We start from the raw sequence: 18,815 nt of genomic DNA, 5'->3' as shown, positions 1-18,815 counted from the left end.
GCTATATTCAATCCTCAACGTTCCCTTTTCTCCACCTATCCAAAACAACTGGCTTCAATCCTCTGATTTGCAATATCAGGAATCGGTTTAACAGCTTCGAAGGCGCCGCTGCTTTAGGATTCCGACCAATATCAATCTCCGTCCCCCACGGCACGCTTTTTATCATCAAGGGTAGCCTCAAAGTTCAGCTTTCGCTTCTTGAAAAATACCGTAACGAAGTTCTTCTGGTCCCTGTCTGATGGTAAGTATCCGAAGCTAGCTCCTTCATATAAACTTCGCCCAGTCCAATCCAAACAGAAAGTTGATGATTCGCGACTCGGTGAAAGGGGCAGCCTCCGCAGGTTCGTATCACGACACAAAAGCACCCTCTTGAGGTACGATGAAGCTGGGCTCACATTCTCAGCAGTCTCCATGGCTAGCTCGAGAGCATGCGGTAGGACTTATGAGGCGTCGGGAAGGACCTCTTTGAAAAAGGTCCCCGAAGTGCTTACATGTAGGCGGCAGAAATGCGAAAATCAGCTCGAATCTATATATGCCAACATGTCAAATCCCATGGTTCCGTGCCATTTGGAATTGAGGCTTACTGGTAGTGCAAGATGTAGGCCAGATGTGGAATGGGCGTGGTATTTTGTTATTGACAAGAATCGGATGGTATTAGGAATAGGTACTGGAAGGTGGGCAGCATTTGGACAGTAGAAGAGAGGGAATAAGCCCATCACGCCAAAAGGGAGACAAACACCTTAGGGGCATCGCATGATGTCTCGCTTTTAAGGACCTTTCTAGGTTCGAAGACGAGGGGTCCTTGGTAACCATCTCAAATCTCCCTACTACATAGTGCTATATTCTAGCTCAGATCATTGCCAGACGTTGAGCCTAGAGCCTGTAAATCAAGGTTGGCAGGAACATCCTATTGATTCAGACCAGAAAAGCTCCGACTCTAACCTAGAAATTGACCGCTAGCCAGGGCAATCCAAGGCAGATCAGTATCCCAGCAGTGTTGCATCAGTTGACGCGCGTTTTGAATCTAGCGAATATCGTATCAGCAAATCTTCCCAATCGAATGTTAAAAACGCATGGAACCGTACCTGTTTCATGCCCGAACTCTCCAATACAAAGAACCGGTCTAAAAGCTTGCCTTGTTGAACCGAGTCTCTAGATTCACAACCAGCCGTGAAGAGCGGGAACAAGGAGCAGACTTCAGTGGCTGCACCAGGGCGCATGCGACCGAGAGCATCAATAAGCTTGCTCAATACCTCCTTCACGGGGAAGGAGGAAGGCGAAGACCCAAGGACACGTCGATGGAGATGCAGAAGACCGGCATACCGGAAGGCCTCCTCGATGGCTATCATGTCCGAAGACTCAACGCCATGATGGTGTTCAAGGCTGGTATACGCTCGCTCGCTGATCCCGTCGATATCACCAAGTACGGATTGCGCTTCCAGAACAACTTCCGCAGATGCGTGCCAATCATGCCGGAAGTTACCCATTTCATCGAAGCGTTGGTTGTCACATTCCTGCACCAGCCGTGCAAGACGGATCAGAAAGACTCCAGTGCGGGGAGTGAACCCAGTGAAGCAGTCAACGCCAAACTCATCAAGACTGTCAGGCGCGGAACAGTCTGTTAGGATGGAGTGGTATATCATTAGCGGAGGACCAGCTTCTCGACATGACAGAGATCCCATAGTGTCGAGGTAGCCCAGCCAGCGGGCGAAGAACGCCCCGATCCGGTTTCCAGGCTGCGACATACTCTCACTTCGTGCAAGGAATAAATCGCGAGCAAGCTTCAGATGGCTCTTCCAGGTGATCGGCACTTCAAATGTCCTTGGAGAAACGATCTTTAATGACAACAGCATAATGGCTGTGGCCAAGTGACTGTCAGTGATGTCTTCACTGGATGACTCTAATGCCATACGCAAGGTTGGGAAAACCTTGCTGACCCAATGAGCGATTCGATTGGCGGGTTCGGGATGACCTAGGTATCGAGCACGATGACTAGCGGAATATGCAAGCAACAAGTTCAGGAGATTGGAATCACCGATTGCCACTAATTCGTCAGCGTTCCAAACGATAGCCTAATCTTGAGCAGTACAACTCACTTGAGGGCAAAACCGAGATGAACGGATTATTATCGCAGTTGTGCGGGACAAGCATCCGAGCAGTGTGGTTTAGGAAATGATGGAAGTACATCAAATTGATGGGGTTTTCCAGCAGCGATGATGGAAGCGGAGACAAGTACCTCGGGATATTGATGGGCACCGGGGAAGAGTAGTAACCACTGCAAAATTGGACTTGTTTTGGGTCAGGTTGAGAGACTTTCGACTGCGAGGCTTCCTCGTTATGCAATCGAGACCCAATCAAATCCAACGCATAGTTGATGTCTATGGCAGCATGGTCGTTGTTGAAAGTCAGATCCTGATCAGGGCGCCCGGAGTCCAATCCATAATTGTCAGTTACACTGTTTAGATATTCCTGCCATTTGTTGCGGGCCATTGAAGACTTGTGGGATGTTTGATCAGCTTCATGATTGCTCTCTGCCGATGCCTGATGATCCGGAGTCAACTCATTCTGATAGTCATGTACAGAGCCCATGTTGCTGGTTGTCTCACGGACCTTCGGAGACGAGGCTGCATCACTTTCAGCAATCGACACTCTGTGTGAATCGAATAGCATGGAAGATAGGTCGCCCGCATCCCGCGGACTGTGTGAAGATCCGGTTTGCCCTGTCCTAGACCCAGCGCCAAGATAAATGTCCTGGTCAAGGTGTCCTTCATAATGAGAGTGGGAGGTAGATGGACCCGAGCAGTGACTGTAAGCATTTACAGGGTGGCGCATGTATGAGACTGGCTGGGACACGGGGTTTGTATGGAACGCAAATGCAGAAAGTGATCTGATACCGGATGTCGGATTTACCGAATCTAGATATGATGGGGTGTCAAAGCTCTGCTGTCCCAATTGATATTGCAGCAAAGGCGCCGAGGATGCTGATGTTGTCAACGGAGGAGATTGTTCCGCCCAAGTTGAGGAGAACTGAGGCTCTAATTGGCCCGGCGATGTCGCTCCTTCCGAGCCTGAACCGAGCCTGGGGGATCCGAAAAAGCTCACTTGAGCTGGTGTGCTCGGAGATATTGCTCTCGGCGACGTTAACTCCCTTGATTGAATGTTGATAAATCCATCGGCAGGGTTGTTGCTTGTTGGAGTGGGGAAAGAAGTCGGGCTCAGATTGTTGAAAGTGAATGAGTCTGAAGTTACAACTGCAGCTTCTCCATACCCACTAGATTGTGAATTCGGTGAGTCGATTGACATTCGTTTCGCCCTTCCTCCCCAATTCAGACGGACGCTATAGTCGCAATGGTCGCCTTGTCGCTGGCAATTGAGACATGCTGGTTTCTCCTCGCCACTGCAGAGATCATGTTAACCACATGAGTATCATGCGGGGATTGTGCTGCTCACCATTTTACTTTGCGTGCTTTGCATGGCCTGATGCGATTGTTAGCCTTGGCAAAGCTTGGGTTGACATCTTAGTAACATACCAGCATCCCTTACGGCTTCGGCGCTTTGGTTCTGGTGCACCAGGCCTTCTAGGACGAGGCATTGCACGTCAAAGGGCGCCTGGTCAAGTCTCGCAGTGACAAATCAAGATAACAGAGGCTCGAAATAGCCAAAGGTCACTGTGTGATGTTCCGCCGCCATACAGAATCAGTCTAATCGAGACTCCTTACGCCGGAAGCACGTCAGAGTTGGCACGCTTTCGTTTCGATCCTCGTTGACCCCAAGTAGCAATGAAGCGATAATCGACCAAGCACCCACACCTAGTATACAAGCACATCGAGGTATGGGAGGGAGATATGCCAGGAACAGTTCGAGTCCCACTGCTATTCAGCAATGGGAAGGCAAGAGAAGCCGATACTAACCCAAGGTAGTGTCGATCCTAACGACCTCGGATATAGAACAAGATATAAAACAGAAGGTGGTTCTGTTCAATACGATCACTTGATCTACCGGGTAGTCGACTGACCTCAATGCTCAGACAAGGGCCACAGATTCACAACAAAATTCTCAATTTTGATGTAAAGAAGAAAGGTTGTCTTTGGAGCGCAGACTAAAAGTGTGGGGAAGCACATGGCCGAGATAAGAAACGATGAATCAGCCGGGTTATGTTATAGTCCGATACAGACCGGCATGCCGCCGATTCATTCCGCCTGTCACGTGCGCTCGTATCTTGAACCAACGTCATAGCTTTCACCTGGGCAGTTCCCGGGAGCACATTGGTTCCTTGAGCTGCGCTTGCATAACAAATTTGGAGAAGTTAGTTTCTAGGTTACACATAGAACGAGGACTTGAGATCGCCTGTGTCCTTATTCTTCTCCCGATATGGCCAAATCTCTCATCGATCGGCACCCGCTTCAGTGGATGCCGAGCCCTTCACGGGGCTTATCAGCCTTGGTTCACGTAAGTACCATGGTCCTCTTTCACTTGTCACGTCGGTCCAGCACTGACGAGTTGCTTTCCAGTTGGCTGGACTTTCGAGCTTTTTGTGGTCATTCAAATAGTATGGGCCATCTATCAAGCTGTACTTTTGAGGGGTTGCTAACATTCTTGAAGCATTCACGAAAACCCGAACGAAGCGTAAGCCCCTGTCTAGTTTTGATCTTGGAAACGAAGCTCAACTTTAGATTTTACAGCAATGAAGCGTATGGATGGCATTTTCAATATCTGACTGTGATTGGCCTGTCGCTGTCAACACTCACTTTTGCGGTCGCACTAGTAGCGGACATCACCTCGTCCCGGCGACTGTTCCTGATCAAAAACATCCTATCGATATGCGGTGCCCCCCTTGAAGTTGTGATCAGTGTTTTATACTGGGGTCTTCGCTTGGTACGTAATTCGATGAGATGCTCACTTCGAAGTCTCCCCTAACCCAAGTATAGATTGATGGGCATTTGGTTGTTCCCGAAGACATTTCAATTCCCCTTCATGCCGGTATGTCTATGAAAAGTACATCTTAGGGCAACTCTAATAACACAATGAAAGACATCAGCTTCCATGCAGCACCGTCAGTGGTGATGTTGATTGACCTGCTGCTCCTATCTCCACCCTGGACAATCACTGTGCTCCCTGCATTGGGGTTGTCTAGCACTATCGCTTTCGGCTACTGGTTCTGGATTGAGCAATGCTTTTCCCAGAATGGATGGTTCGTGTATGATCTAGCACTTCTGACGCCACTTATTAATTATTCTAGGTACCCATATCCTATCTTCGAAGCACTGCCCACATCAGGTCGTATTGGCCTGTTTACTCTCAGTGCCGTTATCATGACACTGAGTACCATTACTCTCAAGTGGCTCCATGGACGCGTCAATGGATTTGGCAACCCCATGAAACCGCAATCCCGTCCGGGCGATATTAAACGAAAGAATGATCTGTAATCGCATAGATCGGGGATGTATCGCAACGATACCACACTTTGATCGGGGTCAATTAGCTCTTGTTTCCATCTCATTTCGGAGGTTCCTCATCACCAGGTAGCTACAAGAAGGTAAAATGGGCTCTGATCACAACTTTGCAATGGCCCTTTATTTCCGAGTACAGTCATAAATATCGGGTCTCCATCTTGGTACATTTAGAACTCACAACATCTCAAATACAAATTGTAACTACAATACTCTCAAAATCCAAGTTACGCCCTAGATCCAATGAGCAGATCTTACCACCTCAAAGTTGGCCCAAATTGCAGTCACAGTTCGTTGCTTGGTTGTATGTGACGATTAGCACACACGACATCCTCAAAGTCGTATGCACATTGAATGTGAGACTGCCGGGGAGGAGCCAGGGCTATCACCCTTACTATGGGGTGTGCTGTATGGCTTCAAGGTTAAGGCGCTGAATTTTCGGGGTTATGGTGCCAGCGAGATCAAGGCCGAGAAAATCCTTCCACCATGCCGAGTTCACCACCGTCTAATCGAAATACGGGGGAAAGGTCATCAACGTCAATGGAATCAAAAGCTACACAGTCAACAGATAGATAATCGAGGCGTTGACTGCACCACTTTTGACTAGATTTGGACTACAGAAGATCAATCTTCATGATGGTCACGTCGGCCGACACAACAGCAATGTGCTCTCAGCCGAGTGTACACAGTGGGGACGTTTTTGAGCAAATTCGACGTCTTCCGTGTTCACGTAAAGGAGTGGGCCGTTGTGGACGTTGCAATTCTTGCATGACAAGATGGAGGCGGGAAAGCTTCGCTCAGTGGAGCCCGGGGGGAATGCGGGGGGTCGCCCTAATTTCCCCCAGATGCCCAGACATGGCTTATTTATCCATTTATCCATTTTACTGTTAACTGCTACCATCCAAGGCTCAGGATTCATCATCAGTCCTGCAATAACGTTGGCCCTTTTCTTCCCGTTAGATCTCTCTTCCACTAGGGCTCACTCGCGACATGCCCATCGTGCTCCAACCACTCAAATCTCTGCCGATCGACCCGGGGCCCCAACATGTAGATACCAGCTAATGCTGCAATCCATGCACGCGAACTGGAACACGGGCCAGGGTGTGCCTATCGAACCATGATTCAGGTAGACCGTGGCAACACAGTCGACTCGACCATCGGCCGGATTGAGGCAGGCTCCTTGCTCGGGGCGATGGGCATCTACTGAGCCATTGCAAACCCGATATCATGGACTAGTAACGGCACCGAAGGTAGCTCTTACCCCGAATTCCACATTTTTGTCTTGCCTACGTAATCATGGCCAAGACTAACTCGATTGATTTCTAGGTGTAGACAAACGAGGTGTCTCCCTTGGTTTTAACATCGGCCGGGGAAATCTGAACCACTTCGTCTCATCCAACATCGACCGCAATGACGATAAGCCCAAATACTACCTCGGTCACGGAGTAGTACTCGGCGACCTGGTTCTGTTCCTCTTCGGTGGATCCGTGGTGCAGTACCTTCTGCAACGGCATGAGAACGGTAGGCGCAGACGTGGCGAACATGACCACTGGTTCCAAAGATTGGACCAAATTAAGATCGAGCTATTGGGTGACAGAAAAACCGGATTTCATTGACCCGTTATGAGCAGCGGTGGGATAGCTGGATAGGCGTGGAAGGGAGAGTGGAGCCAGATCGAGATTTGAGTTGAAAATGAACATTTATCATCAAGATCGTGATCTTGGTGGACCCCCGAGAGGACTCCATATTGACATAAGGCGTCTATCACAACCTGCTCGTAGCCTCGCGCGAGAAACATGGCAATTGTAGGGTCGTCCAATCCCATCTCATGCCTCCTTCTCGTACCGATTAACGATGTCCTGCCCCTTCTTCGGCCCGCGCACAACATGCCGACTAGCCCAGCTAAGCACCTTCCCGGTATCAGGCTCAATGCGGAACGCATACGCCGTGCGATACATATCGTTGATACAGAGATGGTTGCCTCGAGCATTGAGGACAGTAGTCTTGCCGGAGGTTGACACAGCAGGCGGCACGGGCGGCGTGACGAATTCACCGGGATCCCTCTGCGCAGACACCGATTCCAAATCTGGTAGCGAATCTAAATCCGAACCCGAATCAAAGTCGAAGTTGTGGAATAGGTAGTCTGCTTCTTCCGGGCCCGGCGCGACTTTTACGAACCAGACGCTAACGCGTCCGCTGTCGCTGTCTAGGCGCCAGATGTACTTCTTTGTCCACCGTAGACCAGGCGGTAAAGCCCCTGTGCCAACATGGCTAGGTATCTCCCCTTCTTCGCAGTATAGCCAGTCGCGGTCGGTGGTGGTGGGAGGTTGTGCGGTGAAGGCCGCGGTCCCGCGGAGCTCGCCGTTTAGGTCGAGGGGGTTCTCACTCCGGAGGGTTCGGAGTAAGGTCCAGCGGGTGTTGCCGAGAGAGGTTATTAACGTTGAAAGGAGTTGGCGGGAGGGCGTTGTCGGCATGATTGGTATACTGGGAGTGTTGTTGGAGAAGGGAATGTGGGGGAGAGGAATAAAAGGTGGAGTTGTTATCCAATCATCTACGGGCTTTGCTCCAAGCCTGGCCCTGAGACTTCTATTGCTTGTTTTTCTTCTTTGGCCTCTTTTACGTATCCCTCGTATCGATTTATGCAGATCGCCTAAAAGCGTCCCTCCATCGCACACTAACGATTTTCAATGACCCGGGAAACTGACCCCAAAGGGAGACACCATTTCGATTTACCTTCTGTGGCTTGAAAGATAATCATGCATCGAAGCAAGTCCACTAGCCATGTGGCTAAGACCTCTGTTCTCATTAGCTGTGTTGAATGGTCACGAACAATTGACCCGATTTGTGCACGGAGCCTACGCTATCATCGTGACGTTTACGGATGGGTCTGCATAATTCGGAGTACAATCCATACATCCATGTCCATTTTAAGCGACCTGGTTGAGATCCCATCGGCGCAAGTTGACTGTGACACGGACAATTCAACACACCACAAGTGAAGGCGACACGATACGGAGTATGGAGTACACCCATGAAACTACCGACGTTGCGCAGCAAAGGGAGAGTGGGGGCCATATGCATAACAGCCGTTGGACTCCGTACCTGAGATAATAATATCGCAATCCTTGTATAGGGGTGTGCTCAATCTTGCATAACAAGATTTAGATCATTCTCCGCCCAAGGGTGTCTCTCAATAATCTTAACGTCTCCACTTGCCACGACTTGGAAATAACTTCGTCGCCTTATTTCAACCATCTCAACTGCCGATCGTGGTGGGCCCTTGTTTGAAGATGAAAGACTGGGATGGGTTACAGTTCAGTCGATTCTGCTAGAATTCCATAGATCACTCCGTTCCTCCATGCATCGTCCAAAGCACATCGATGTACTACTACACCATAGTAGAATCTCAAATTGAACCCCCTCGCATGTTACGCCCAAGCGATCTTTTGGTCTAAAATAGTCTTTGAAACGTGGGAATTGGCCAATCATTGTACTGCATCCGACCTTATTACCGGATGGTAATGGGCATTAGAACTTGAAGCTTGGAAGTGAGGGTCGATCTGGCAGATGTCAGAATGTTAAGAGAATCGGAATCGGAATCGGAATCGGAATGTTGAGATTTCCTGAGCTGCTTGCGGAAATTGAAAAGACGCATGCGATCGGTGCTACGGTTACTACATACACAAGGTAATTAAAAAGAAATGACTGTTGTAGTTGATGGTCTCTGTTGTACGGAGGACCAGAAAAGAAAAAAAGGAAAAAAAGAAAAAAAAGAAAAAAAAGAAAAAGAAAAGAAAAGCCGAATCCGGAATCAATCGGCCCCGACTAGACCCAAAACCATCTCCTGGTATTCTGGTCTTCTGGTCTTCTGGTCTCATTTCATCTTTCGTTAAACAACCATGGACTGAGGGTTTCTATACAGATATCAAATTGAGCCTCACGGCTCTCACACTACATTCGCTACTCACCTCTCATTAAATCAAGCTCGAATACACTACTCTCATCATGTCACTCACTACGCGCCTCCCATTCCTTTTCCTCACCCTTATCGCCCTCATAATCTCAGCCCTAGCCGCCGACAGCATCCTCCCCACTTCAGCTTCCAATACATTTCCGCAATGCGGGTTGACCTGCACAACGTTGACCGACGCGCAGACCTCCTGTGAATCAGGCGCCGCCTCAACCTGGACCTCATGCTTCTGCCAGTCATCCCTGCTCACCAGCCTCAAAACCTCCGGCAGCATCTGCTCCACCTGCAGCGCTGCAGACCAAGCCACCCTCTCAACCTGGTATAATAACTACTGCAACTCCGGCGGCAAAGATACATCCAACACCGCCACCACAACAACCAAGTCCACAGCCAACGCAGCCTCTACATCTGGTTCCAGCTCGAACGCAAACACGAACAAGCCCGTCTCGGCCACAGACGAGAATCCGTCATGGTATGTTGGATCCGAACACCATGGCGCCTGTCGGGACCGCAATTATCCCCGCACCTAAGATCAACCGCTAACCAAAACCCCGTGCAGGTGGAGTACCCACTATCGATGGGTCATCATGCTCATTGTGCTGGCTATCGGATTCAGTCTCATCGCAGTCCTCGGTGTACGGTTTAAGCGTCGCTATGACGCTAAACGGCCCAATCTCTACCACGGCGGTGGCAGCAGCTTGCTAAGCACTGCTTCCCCGCCGACTCCACGCGATGCCGCCTGGGCCGACGTCGCGCCGGTGCCGGTGCCGGCCCCCGATCTTGCTGCTGGATCTCTGGCTAGTAGCTCGCGCTCGACCATGGCGAAGACCAGCACTCCTGTCCCCGGGACTCGGACGAGATTGACCAAGGTTGAGCAGGACTCTGGAGATGTGGAGATTCGACAGGTTTAAGGCTTGTTTGGGGTTTTCTCTGATAAGGGGATATTTAGGTTTCTTAAATCCTTGTCTTTTTCTTTCTATTCGCAATGCGCTAATTCTATACCATAAGAACTGATTATGGTTGCATTTCTTGGTGTTTGGTACGGATTCTTGGCTTCACACTGTGTTTTTCTGATTCTTGGTTTTCATGCGCTTTTTTTTCTCTCTCTCTTTTCTTTTTCTTTCCTTGTTCTCTCGGGCTTTGACCTAAAAGATGGCGAAGTGAAATTCCGCTGACGACTTTTGTCGATTCTGTTTTTTTTTTCTTGTTCATCTTCGCCATTGTATTCAAGCTGTCTGACCAAGTGGCAGGGTACAGGGCACAACGCGCGCGCGCATTTAAATAATTGCTTAAATACGTATTTTGTAATACAACCTCTTTGGAGTCCACCCAAGGCTGAGATATCACGAGATACTGATACTCACGATCTTAATATCAACCTCCGGTTTCTCCTTATGTGTCCGCACATTCTCAATCTTATGCACGATATCTAAGCCCTGCACTGCACGCCCAAAGACAGTATGCTTGTTATCCAGCCACGGCGTCTTCTCCGTGGTGATGAAGAACTGACTGGCATTTGTATTAGGTCCGGCGTTGGCCATCGACAGCGTATACGGCTTATCGTGCTTGAGAACGGAGAACTCGTCGGCGAATTCCCCGCCCCAGATAGACTCACCACCGGTCCCATCACCTTGCGGGTCACCACCTTGAATCATGAACTTACGGATCACACGATGAAAGATGGTGTTATTGTAATAGCCATTACGGGCGTGTGTGACAAAATTTTCCACGGCCCTTGGTGCAGCAGAGGGATACAGACGCAGGTGAATGTCGCCGAAGGTTGTGTGCAAGATTGCAGCAGTGCCGGTCTCAGCGGCTTTGGTAACTGCCGTACCCGTGCCAGCTGCTGCTTGGGTTGGCTTTTCGTTCTGGACGTCACGGACAGATTTCGAGATATCGGTTTGGTTCGTGAACATGTAGAAGCGCACCTTGGCGAAGCCGGTGCAGAGGAGGATCGGATCGCGTTCTTCGGCTTCCTGGAGGAGCGGGTTGCTACTGGCTGCCATGGAGACGGTTACGACGCCTTTGCGTTGAGGTTGTCCTTGGTACATAGCGAGGTTAAGAGCTCGGAAAGGCTCTTCGCGGCCGTAAACGCGGACTACCCGGTTTGTATAGGTGTTGATACATTTCACGCCGTAAAGAGAGCCGTAGAGGAGAAAATGGCCGGATTCGTCGAAAGACACGTTTACTTTATTGCGCGTGGCTTCGTTTTCGAGTTCGCGCTCAACACCAAGGCGGCGCCCGAATTCTACTTCGTCAAGTTCGTACGGTGCTGTTCCGGCTTGCTGCATCTCCGTGATGGTGGTTATTGATTCGTCATATGTGCGGTAAAGCTTGCCGGTTGCGAATTCGAATACTCGAATTTGACGGTCAGGGAAGGAAACTGTGGCGAAGTGTTCGCCGGACGGAGAGATTGTGATTGCTGTCGGGACGGATTTGGCTTTCTTAAATGCGAAGAGATTTGTTGAGGATTTGAGCTCGAAGACATTGTCAGGTTTCTCGAAAGATCCATCTCCAGCTCTCCAGTATTCAATCATTCCTGATTCGTCGGCAGAGACGACGCAGTTGAAGGCGTTGTTGAATGCTAGTGATACCACAGGGCTGCGGTGAACCGATTTTAAGGTGTGCAATGGCTGGGGATTTTCGCCACGTCCATCAAATATTTGTATCGTGGTACTTGACTCGTCTGTCACGGCTAGCAGGGGTAGCGAGGCCCCGCGCGGGTGTACCCAGCAAACACATCGAGGCACAAATTCTAGCGTGTACATCGACAAGAGATCTATCAGTGTCAGTGAGTCAGTGTTCCACAAGATTTTCACATTTCAAACCTACCAAATGTGATAACATCAAAGATCTTCACCGTCTTGTCCAGTCCCGCTGTCGCGAAGCTGCGGCCGTCGGCGCTGACAGTGACACCTCGAATCTCGCCTGGGTGAGCAAGGAACTCCTTGACAAACTCAATGCCTTCCGCCATCTTCTTCCAGAACTTAACAAAACCGTCGACAGAGGAAGTGATCACAAAGTCCGTATATGGCGCAACAGTCACAAATGACAATTGGTCCTTGTGCATAAGGGACCTGGAATACCGTGCGGAGATTGGTAGTGCATTGATGTAGACTTTCTCAAAAGGAAGCTTGCGCCGCTTCTTCTTGGGGGCGACCTCTGAGGGCAGCGCAGGGCCGAAATCATCGTCGGAAGAGTCATCATCTAGCAATCGCATACGGTCAGTATCCATTGCATTTCATTCGAGGGAGCGGTCTGAACGGTGTCCATGATGCAGGGGACTAACTGTTCTCGGCCTCGATAGCAGAGTGAGGCCGCTTGTTCGCGGGAGCCTGAGCGAGTTCGCCGGAGTCAGTCATTGTCGGTATTAACACGAACAAGGTCAATTCCAGCGAAAGGGATTGTCACGACAGAAGGGAAACGTCGAGAGACAGCGCGGGCGGTGATGGAGTGCAGCCAATCAGAAGCTTGGGCCAATCGTGCGGCAACTTTTCTCCTTTCTCACCCCACTGTTGACAGGAGAAGTTGATTCAACCTTTCCAGCAAGACATTTGATCTTTGGTCGATTGCCTTATTCAGCTGGTCATCATGGTATGCTGTTCCGATATCGACCCGCGACACCGTGGGTAAAATGTGTTTGCACTGGCTCACCTCCACCCCTCCTAGGCATCTTTCGGCAATCCCACACAGATCTTTGGTGACGATGTCATTGAAGAGAAGGGCGAGAATGCCCGTCTCTCAGCCTTTGTCGGTGCTATCGCCGTCGGAGACCTCGTGAAGAGTACCCTTGGACCCAAGGGAATGGACAAGATCCTACAATCTGCGTACGTGGGGGAGTTCTCGATTATCCTATGTGCTGATATGACCCCGGAAATGCTGACTTTGCTGTTGTCGCAGGTCGACAGGAGAGATCTTAGTGACGAACGACGGCGCTACGATTCTTAAGTCCATCGCTCTGGATAACGCTGCGGCTAAGGTTTTGGTCAACATCTCCAAGGTCCAGGACGATGAGGTGGGTGATGGAACCACATCGGTCACCGTCTTGGCCGCCGAGTTGCTGCGTGAGGCCGAACAGCTTGTTGCCAAGAAAATTCACCCCCAGACTATCATCGAGGGTTATCGGATAGCTAGCAAGGCTGCCCTCGCCGCTCTCGAGGCTACGGCGGTCAACCGCAGCCATGACCCCGAAGCTTTCCGCAAGGACTTGCACGCCATTGCCCGCACAACACTTAGCTCGAAGGTTCTGTCGCAAGACCGGGACCAATTCGCCAAGTTGGCTTGTGAGGCCGTTCTGCGTCTCAAGGGATCCACCGATCTTTCTCACATCCAGATTATCAAGAAGGCCGGTGGAAAGCTGAGCGATTCATACCTCGATGAGGGTTTCATTATGGACAAGAAGGTCGGTGTCAACCAGCCCAAGCGGTTGGAGAACGCCAAGATCCTGGTTGCCAACACAGCAATGGACACAGATAAGGTCAAGATTTTCGGTGCACGAGTCAAGGTTGAGTCGACCGGCAAGCTTGCTGAGTTGGAGAAGGCAGAGCGCGAGAAGATGCGCCAAAAGGTCGAGCGCATCAAGGCTCACGGTATCAACTGCTTCGTTAACCGTCAGCTTATCTACAACTGGCCCGAGCAGCTGTTCACTGAGGCCGGTATTATGTCCATCGAGCACGCCGATTTCGACGGCATCGAGCGCCTGGCCCTTGTTACCGGTGGCGAAATTGCCTCCACGTTCGACCACCCCGACCAGGTCAAGTTGGGTGGGTGTGATCTGATTGAAGAAGTGATCATTGGTGAGGACACCCTGATCAAGTTCTCCGGTGTGGCCGCTGGTCAGGCTTGCACCATTGTGCTGCGCGGTGCGACCGAGCAACTTCTCGATGAGGCCGAGCGTTCGCTCCACGATGCTCTGGCCGTCCTCTCCCAGACTGTCAAGGATCCCCGTGTCACACTTGGTGGTGGCTGCGCCGAGATGGTCATGTCTAAGGCTGTTGAACAGGCGGCCCAGAACACGACCGGCAAGAAGCAGCTTGCTGTCGACTCCTTCTCTCACGCTTTGAAGCAGCTGCCTACCATCCTGGCTGACAACGCTGGTTTGGACTCGAGCGATTTGGTCACTCGCCTGCGCTCAGCGATCAACAATGGCATGACCAGCTCTGGTCTTGACCTGCTGACGCCCGGTGGTGGTATTGCGGATATGCGTGAGCTTGGTGTGGTGGAGGCTTATAAATTGAAGAAGGCGGTGGTTTCGTCTGCGTCCGAGGCAGCCGAGGTATGTCATTCGCCCTTGTTTATTCGTGATCCTCGATTTGGCATTTATGCTGACTTTCTTTTAGCTTCTCCTGCGGGTGGACAACATCATCCGCTCGGCTCCCCGCCAACGCAACCGGATGTAATGGACACGATTGTGATGACATGGATGTATTCATCTCTGTACTCTTTCTTTGAAAGAGCTTAAAAGTGTGCAATAGAAGTTTAACTACGTACATGATCTATCCATCTAGCCATTTGTGTAGTCTGCCAAGTCGACCTAAGGTGCAACATCAATTGAGTCCAGTGATACCGGTTGCCCCAGATATAGCTAGCTCATGGCCTCCTGCAAGTCCATGCATAGTATATGTCCTTACCGTATTGGATGCAAAAATTGAGTCTGCCTTGAATCATTTTCTGGGGTTTGAGTCCCCAGCGGAAAGGATCGGATGGGCCAGGCCACTTTTGTGGAGCACCCCAGATCAGTACAGATTGATGTTGTATGCACTTCCGGAGCACTGGTGTTCAACTTCTACTGATATGATTTGCAAAGCAGGACTAAAATCTATGGAGATTTTGGAAAATTCAGACCAATTAGATTGATCACAAAGCATGGCATCCGAGCTTTCCCTTTACTTTCGAGCTAGTTGAGGGATCCTGAGTGATGCGGAGTAAGCCACCTAACCCATACTTGCACGAACAACATCAACACCCTCTTCAATCCCACATACCCTGTGCAACAATAGTTCACGGGTGGTGCAGATGTGCCTTGAAACAGATTTCTAGAATACAAAGGCTAAATGTGGTGACTTCAGTAACACGACAGCCCAGGGGTACCTGAGCAATGCGGCCCCAACTCCTCCCAAAGCGGAAGACTCCCGGAACCGGACGCTCACTGAGTTGGAAAGCTTAGGGTATAGCCAAGGGACAGCCAAGGCAACAGGATCGATATCTGTATTCGCGGTACTCCTTGTGGAATATGGGATTCTTTCTTTCTAGGGTTTTTATTCTCCCTCAAGCAAAAATAGCAGCCACGCTGCACTTCGTACATCCATCGCATGTTCTAAGATTTTGACAGGACGATCATTTTCCTATCTCGTAGGTCATATGTGGGCAAGAGACCAGATTGACATTGACTGAGTAGAAGATGATGTATTTTGTAGGTTTGATAGAGGCTAATACCAAGATCAACGCAGAGATCAAGGGTTGTCTCAGTTCTATGCCGATGTTTCATTTTACCTCTTTTTTTCCCCTTCTGGGCTAGATTTGCCGCCAGGAACTGAGTCCAACCGTGGTCGCTTTCATTTTTAGGGGCGATAGACGAGTGATCCAGCAAGCAAGCCACCCAGTGCTTTTTTCGTATGGAAGGGAGAAGAACAAAGATATAGATTCAAATCATAGAATATAACGTATACTGGCAGTTCATCAGAACGTCAATGCGCAGATTAGCTCAACATTCTTTGACGGAGGCAGCCCACTGTACTCCGTACCAGGGACTGTAACCCCGGGACAGTTGCCGATTACCCCCAGACCCCCGTCATCTCTTTCTTAGCCACCCTCTTATTCTTTTTATCTTCTCCCCAAACTTCTAATTCCTTTCTTCAACTTTCTTATGCCGCTGGCCCTTACGCTCGTTTAAGATTCTACACATGATTCTGTCCAAGTGGCTGGCCACTCTGCTGGGCGGTGCGTTCGCCGTCCAGGGTGTCCTCGCTATCGAGTTGAACATTGATGACGAGAGTACGTCCCCCCACCTCTCGATCGCATACGTTAGCTAATTCAGTGCGTCTTTCAGACTCCCTGAAAAGCGCGGCTAAAACGGTCGCTACGACCATGATGAACTACTACGACTCTCGCGAGTCCAAGGACATCCCGGGTAAATTTGATGGCACTTGGTGGGAGGGCGGTTCCATGTTCATGACCCTTATTCTGTACTGGTTTGTGACCGGTGATACCCAGTTCAATGATGCCGTTCAGGAAGGAATGTACTTCCAGAAGGGCGATGACGACTTCTTCCCCAGCAACTACAGTCAGTACCTGGGCAATGACGATCAAGTCTTTTGGGGTCTTGCTGCTATTACCGCCGCGGAATTCAACTACCCCGAAAGAGAGGGCGAACCCTCCTGGGTATCCCTCGCACAGGGTGTCTTCAACACCCAGTACCCCCGCTGGGATACCAGCAGCTGCCACGGTGGCATGCGCTGGCAGATTTGGCCGTACCAGGACGGCTATCTGACGAAGAATGCGATTTCGAACGGAGGACTATTCCAACTTTCGGCCCGCCTCGCCCTCTATACCGGAAACAAGACATATGCCGACTGGGCCGAGCGAATTTGGGATTGGAGCGCTACGACCCCGCTGCTCAAGCAGAAGAACTGGAACATCGCCGACACCACCACCTGCGGCACGCAGTGCACGGATCATGGCGATTTCCAATGGACCTACAACTACGCCACCTATATCAGTGGGGCTGCCTACATGCACAACTACGTGAGTCCTTTTGATCCGTTGCCGATGGGTGGTTGATACTAACTCCAGACTAGACTAATGGCACTGAAACGAAATGGAAGGAGGGTATTGAGGGTCTCATCAAGACCTCCCAACAGTTCTACCCGACCACAGGATTTGATGGAGCCGGCGGCCAAATTCTATCGGACATCACCTGCGAAGCCAGCGGTAACTGCGATCGCAACCAGATCACCTTCAAGGCTTATTTCACCAACTGGCTTGGAATGTTGACTACTATCGTCCCCGGTACCTACGACCTGATCTTCCCCCAGCTGAAAACCTCGGCCCAGGCCGCTGCAAAGCAATGTTCGGGTGGTGATGATGGCTCGCACTGTGGTATTCGCTGGTACAAGCAAGCCACTTGGGATGGCACCAAAGGTCTGGAGCAACAGATGGCTGTGCTGGGTGTTTTGTCTGCCAATCTGATTCCTTTCAAAAACAAGGCGCCACTGACGGTATCATCGGGTGGAACCTCGAAGAGTAACCCGAATGCCGGCACCAATACGTCGGACAATAATGTCCCTGTATTGAATACCATCGGTACCGGTGACCGTGCAGGTGCAGGCGTCTTGACCGTCATCTTCGTCAGCGGTTGGGCTATTGCTGTGACTTGGATGATCCGCGGCGGTTAAAGTCATCTGCCACTTCAAATCTACCTCTTTTATCTTTCGTGAAATCCTCAGTGATTCTTTTTTGTTTTATACTTCCTTTCGCTCCACATGCTTCTGTGGCAACATCGTTTTACACCTGTATCTATCTATCTTGATTTTTCGTGTGTTTCCATTTGACTCTTCTTTTCCCCCTTCCTTTCACTGACACCTCCGGTGTGCACTGCACGAGGACGGAGTTGTGGCGTTGGATGTGATGCCTTGGTTTTACATAGTTCCTTTCTTTTTAAAAATTTGTGATAATGGATTCGGATTTTTTTTTTCTTCGAGACCTTTCAACGTCGTGTGTTGTCTTGCCCGCCCTTGATTGGTGTTGACCCCTGGCGCTGGTGTCTGACCCACTCCTGAAAGGCTGGGGGTTAACTATTCATGATCAGCATTGAAAGATCCACTGTGAAAGACTCGTTTAAAATATTGAATCCATCACGGTGTGATAAAAAAAATGTCCAAGTGTATGAAATATAGAGAGGCACGTCCATAGGCGAGTTACATGTCTATAAGCACACACCAAGTTGTTTATTATGTACTCTAATGTGGAGTGCGCAGACACCAATGCAGATTAAGGGGATCAGGGGACAACAGGGTAAGACACTCTCGAATGTTCTTGTTGTTCTAGGCTACGCTGCATTTAGTGTTCTAAATTACCATACTGAACCGTTACAGCGGTGAAGGCGTCAAAAACTGGCCACTGTCTGTAATGTACATGTAAATTACACAAAATTTATCTGCCTGCACATGTGCTCATCTCTCTCCTTTCATCTCTTCACCACTGCAATCTGACATTCTCATCATTTCTTCATCGTACATCATTATTAGACTACAGGTGAATTTGCCATCATTGCATTCGGAGTATTTGTACGGTTGGGAATGATCCGCTACCCGGATTCTCGACTCGCTCCACACTTTCACTTGAACCGTTAAAACCTTTGTTCATACAACGTTGGCCTATGCGACGCCTTCCGCTAC

The 18,815-nt window shown here is 50.0% G+C and overlaps 7 protein-coding genes across 7 annotated transcripts; 4 read left to right on the top strand and 3 right to left on the bottom strand.

Moving 5' to 3' along the window:
- Positions 1 to 131: 131 nt before the first annotated feature.
- Pdw03_8372 (Crotonase, core) lies at positions 132 to 3,592 on the bottom strand (the record flags this gene model as incomplete). Its single annotated transcript, XM_066101941.1, has 8 exons — positions 132 to 231; positions 492 to 526; positions 585 to 667; positions 943 to 1,024; positions 1,086 to 2,044; positions 2,097 to 3,397; positions 3,451 to 3,477; positions 3,531 to 3,592. 8 exons carry the CDS (start codon positions 3,590 to 3,592, stop codon positions 132 to 134), a joined length of 2,649 nt encoding a protein of 882 aa, XP_065957024.1.
- Positions 3,593 to 4,371: 779 nt separating this feature from the next.
- Positions 4,372 to 5,426, top strand: Pdw03_8371 (Integral membrane protein, putative; the record flags this gene model as incomplete). The annotated part of the gene is made up of 7 exons (XM_014678029.1): positions 4,372 to 4,449; positions 4,512 to 4,549; positions 4,603 to 4,626; positions 4,683 to 4,875; positions 4,929 to 4,980; positions 5,032 to 5,191; positions 5,240 to 5,426. The coding sequence occupies 7 exons, from the start codon at positions 4,372 to 4,374 to the stop codon at positions 5,424 to 5,426; spliced, it is 732 nt and encodes a 243-aa protein (XP_014533515.1).
- Positions 5,427 to 7,276: 1,850 nt separating this feature from the next.
- Positions 7,277 to 7,924, bottom strand: Pdw03_8370 (Peptidase aspartic, active site; the record flags this gene model as incomplete). Its single annotated transcript, XM_014678028.1, has 1 exon — positions 7,277 to 7,924. One exon carries the CDS (start codon positions 7,922 to 7,924, stop codon positions 7,277 to 7,279), a length of 648 nt encoding a protein of 215 aa, XP_014533514.1.
- A 1,531-nt stretch (positions 7,925 to 9,455) lies between these two features.
- Positions 9,456 to 10,331, top strand: Pdw03_8369 (Integral membrane protein; the record flags this gene model as incomplete). Its single annotated transcript, XM_014678027.1, has 2 exons — positions 9,456 to 9,892; positions 9,980 to 10,331. 2 exons carry the CDS (start codon positions 9,456 to 9,458, stop codon positions 10,329 to 10,331), a joined length of 789 nt encoding a protein of 262 aa, XP_014533513.1.
- Positions 10,332 to 10,763: 432 nt separating this feature from the next.
- On the bottom strand, positions 10,764 to 12,782 carry Pdw03_8368 (Peptidyl-prolyl cis-trans isomerase, putative; the record flags this gene model as incomplete). Its single annotated transcript, XM_014678026.1, has 3 exons — positions 10,764 to 12,199; positions 12,253 to 12,627; positions 12,710 to 12,782. 3 exons carry the CDS (start codon positions 12,780 to 12,782, stop codon positions 10,764 to 10,766), a joined length of 1,884 nt encoding a protein of 627 aa, XP_014533512.1.
- A 229-nt stretch (positions 12,783 to 13,011) lies between these two features.
- Positions 13,012 to 14,819, top strand: Pdw03_8367 (T-complex protein 1, beta subunit, putative; the record flags this gene model as incomplete). The annotated part of the gene is made up of 4 exons (XM_014678025.1): positions 13,012 to 13,014; positions 13,090 to 13,247; positions 13,321 to 14,695; positions 14,760 to 14,819. The coding sequence occupies 4 exons, from the start codon at positions 13,012 to 13,014 to the stop codon at positions 14,817 to 14,819; spliced, it is 1,596 nt and encodes a 531-aa protein (XP_014533511.1).
- Positions 14,820 to 16,322: 1,503 nt separating this feature from the next.
- Pdw03_8366 (Glycosyl hydrolase, putative) lies at positions 16,323 to 17,813 on the top strand (the record flags this gene model as incomplete). The annotated part of the gene is made up of 3 exons (XM_014678023.1): positions 16,323 to 16,413; positions 16,469 to 17,163; positions 17,217 to 17,813. The coding sequence occupies 3 exons, from the start codon at positions 16,323 to 16,325 to the stop codon at positions 17,811 to 17,813; spliced, it is 1,383 nt and encodes a 460-aa protein (XP_014533509.1).
- Between the last annotated feature and the right edge of the window lie 1,002 nt (positions 17,814 to 18,815).

The sequence above is a fragment of the Penicillium digitatum genome, chromosome 3 (assembly GCF_016767815.1).
Source record: "Penicillium digitatum chromosome 3, complete sequence".
NCBI lineage: Eukaryota > Fungi > Ascomycota > Eurotiomycetes > Eurotiales > Aspergillaceae > Penicillium > Penicillium digitatum.
This window is presented reverse-complemented; position numbering and strand designations above follow the sequence as displayed.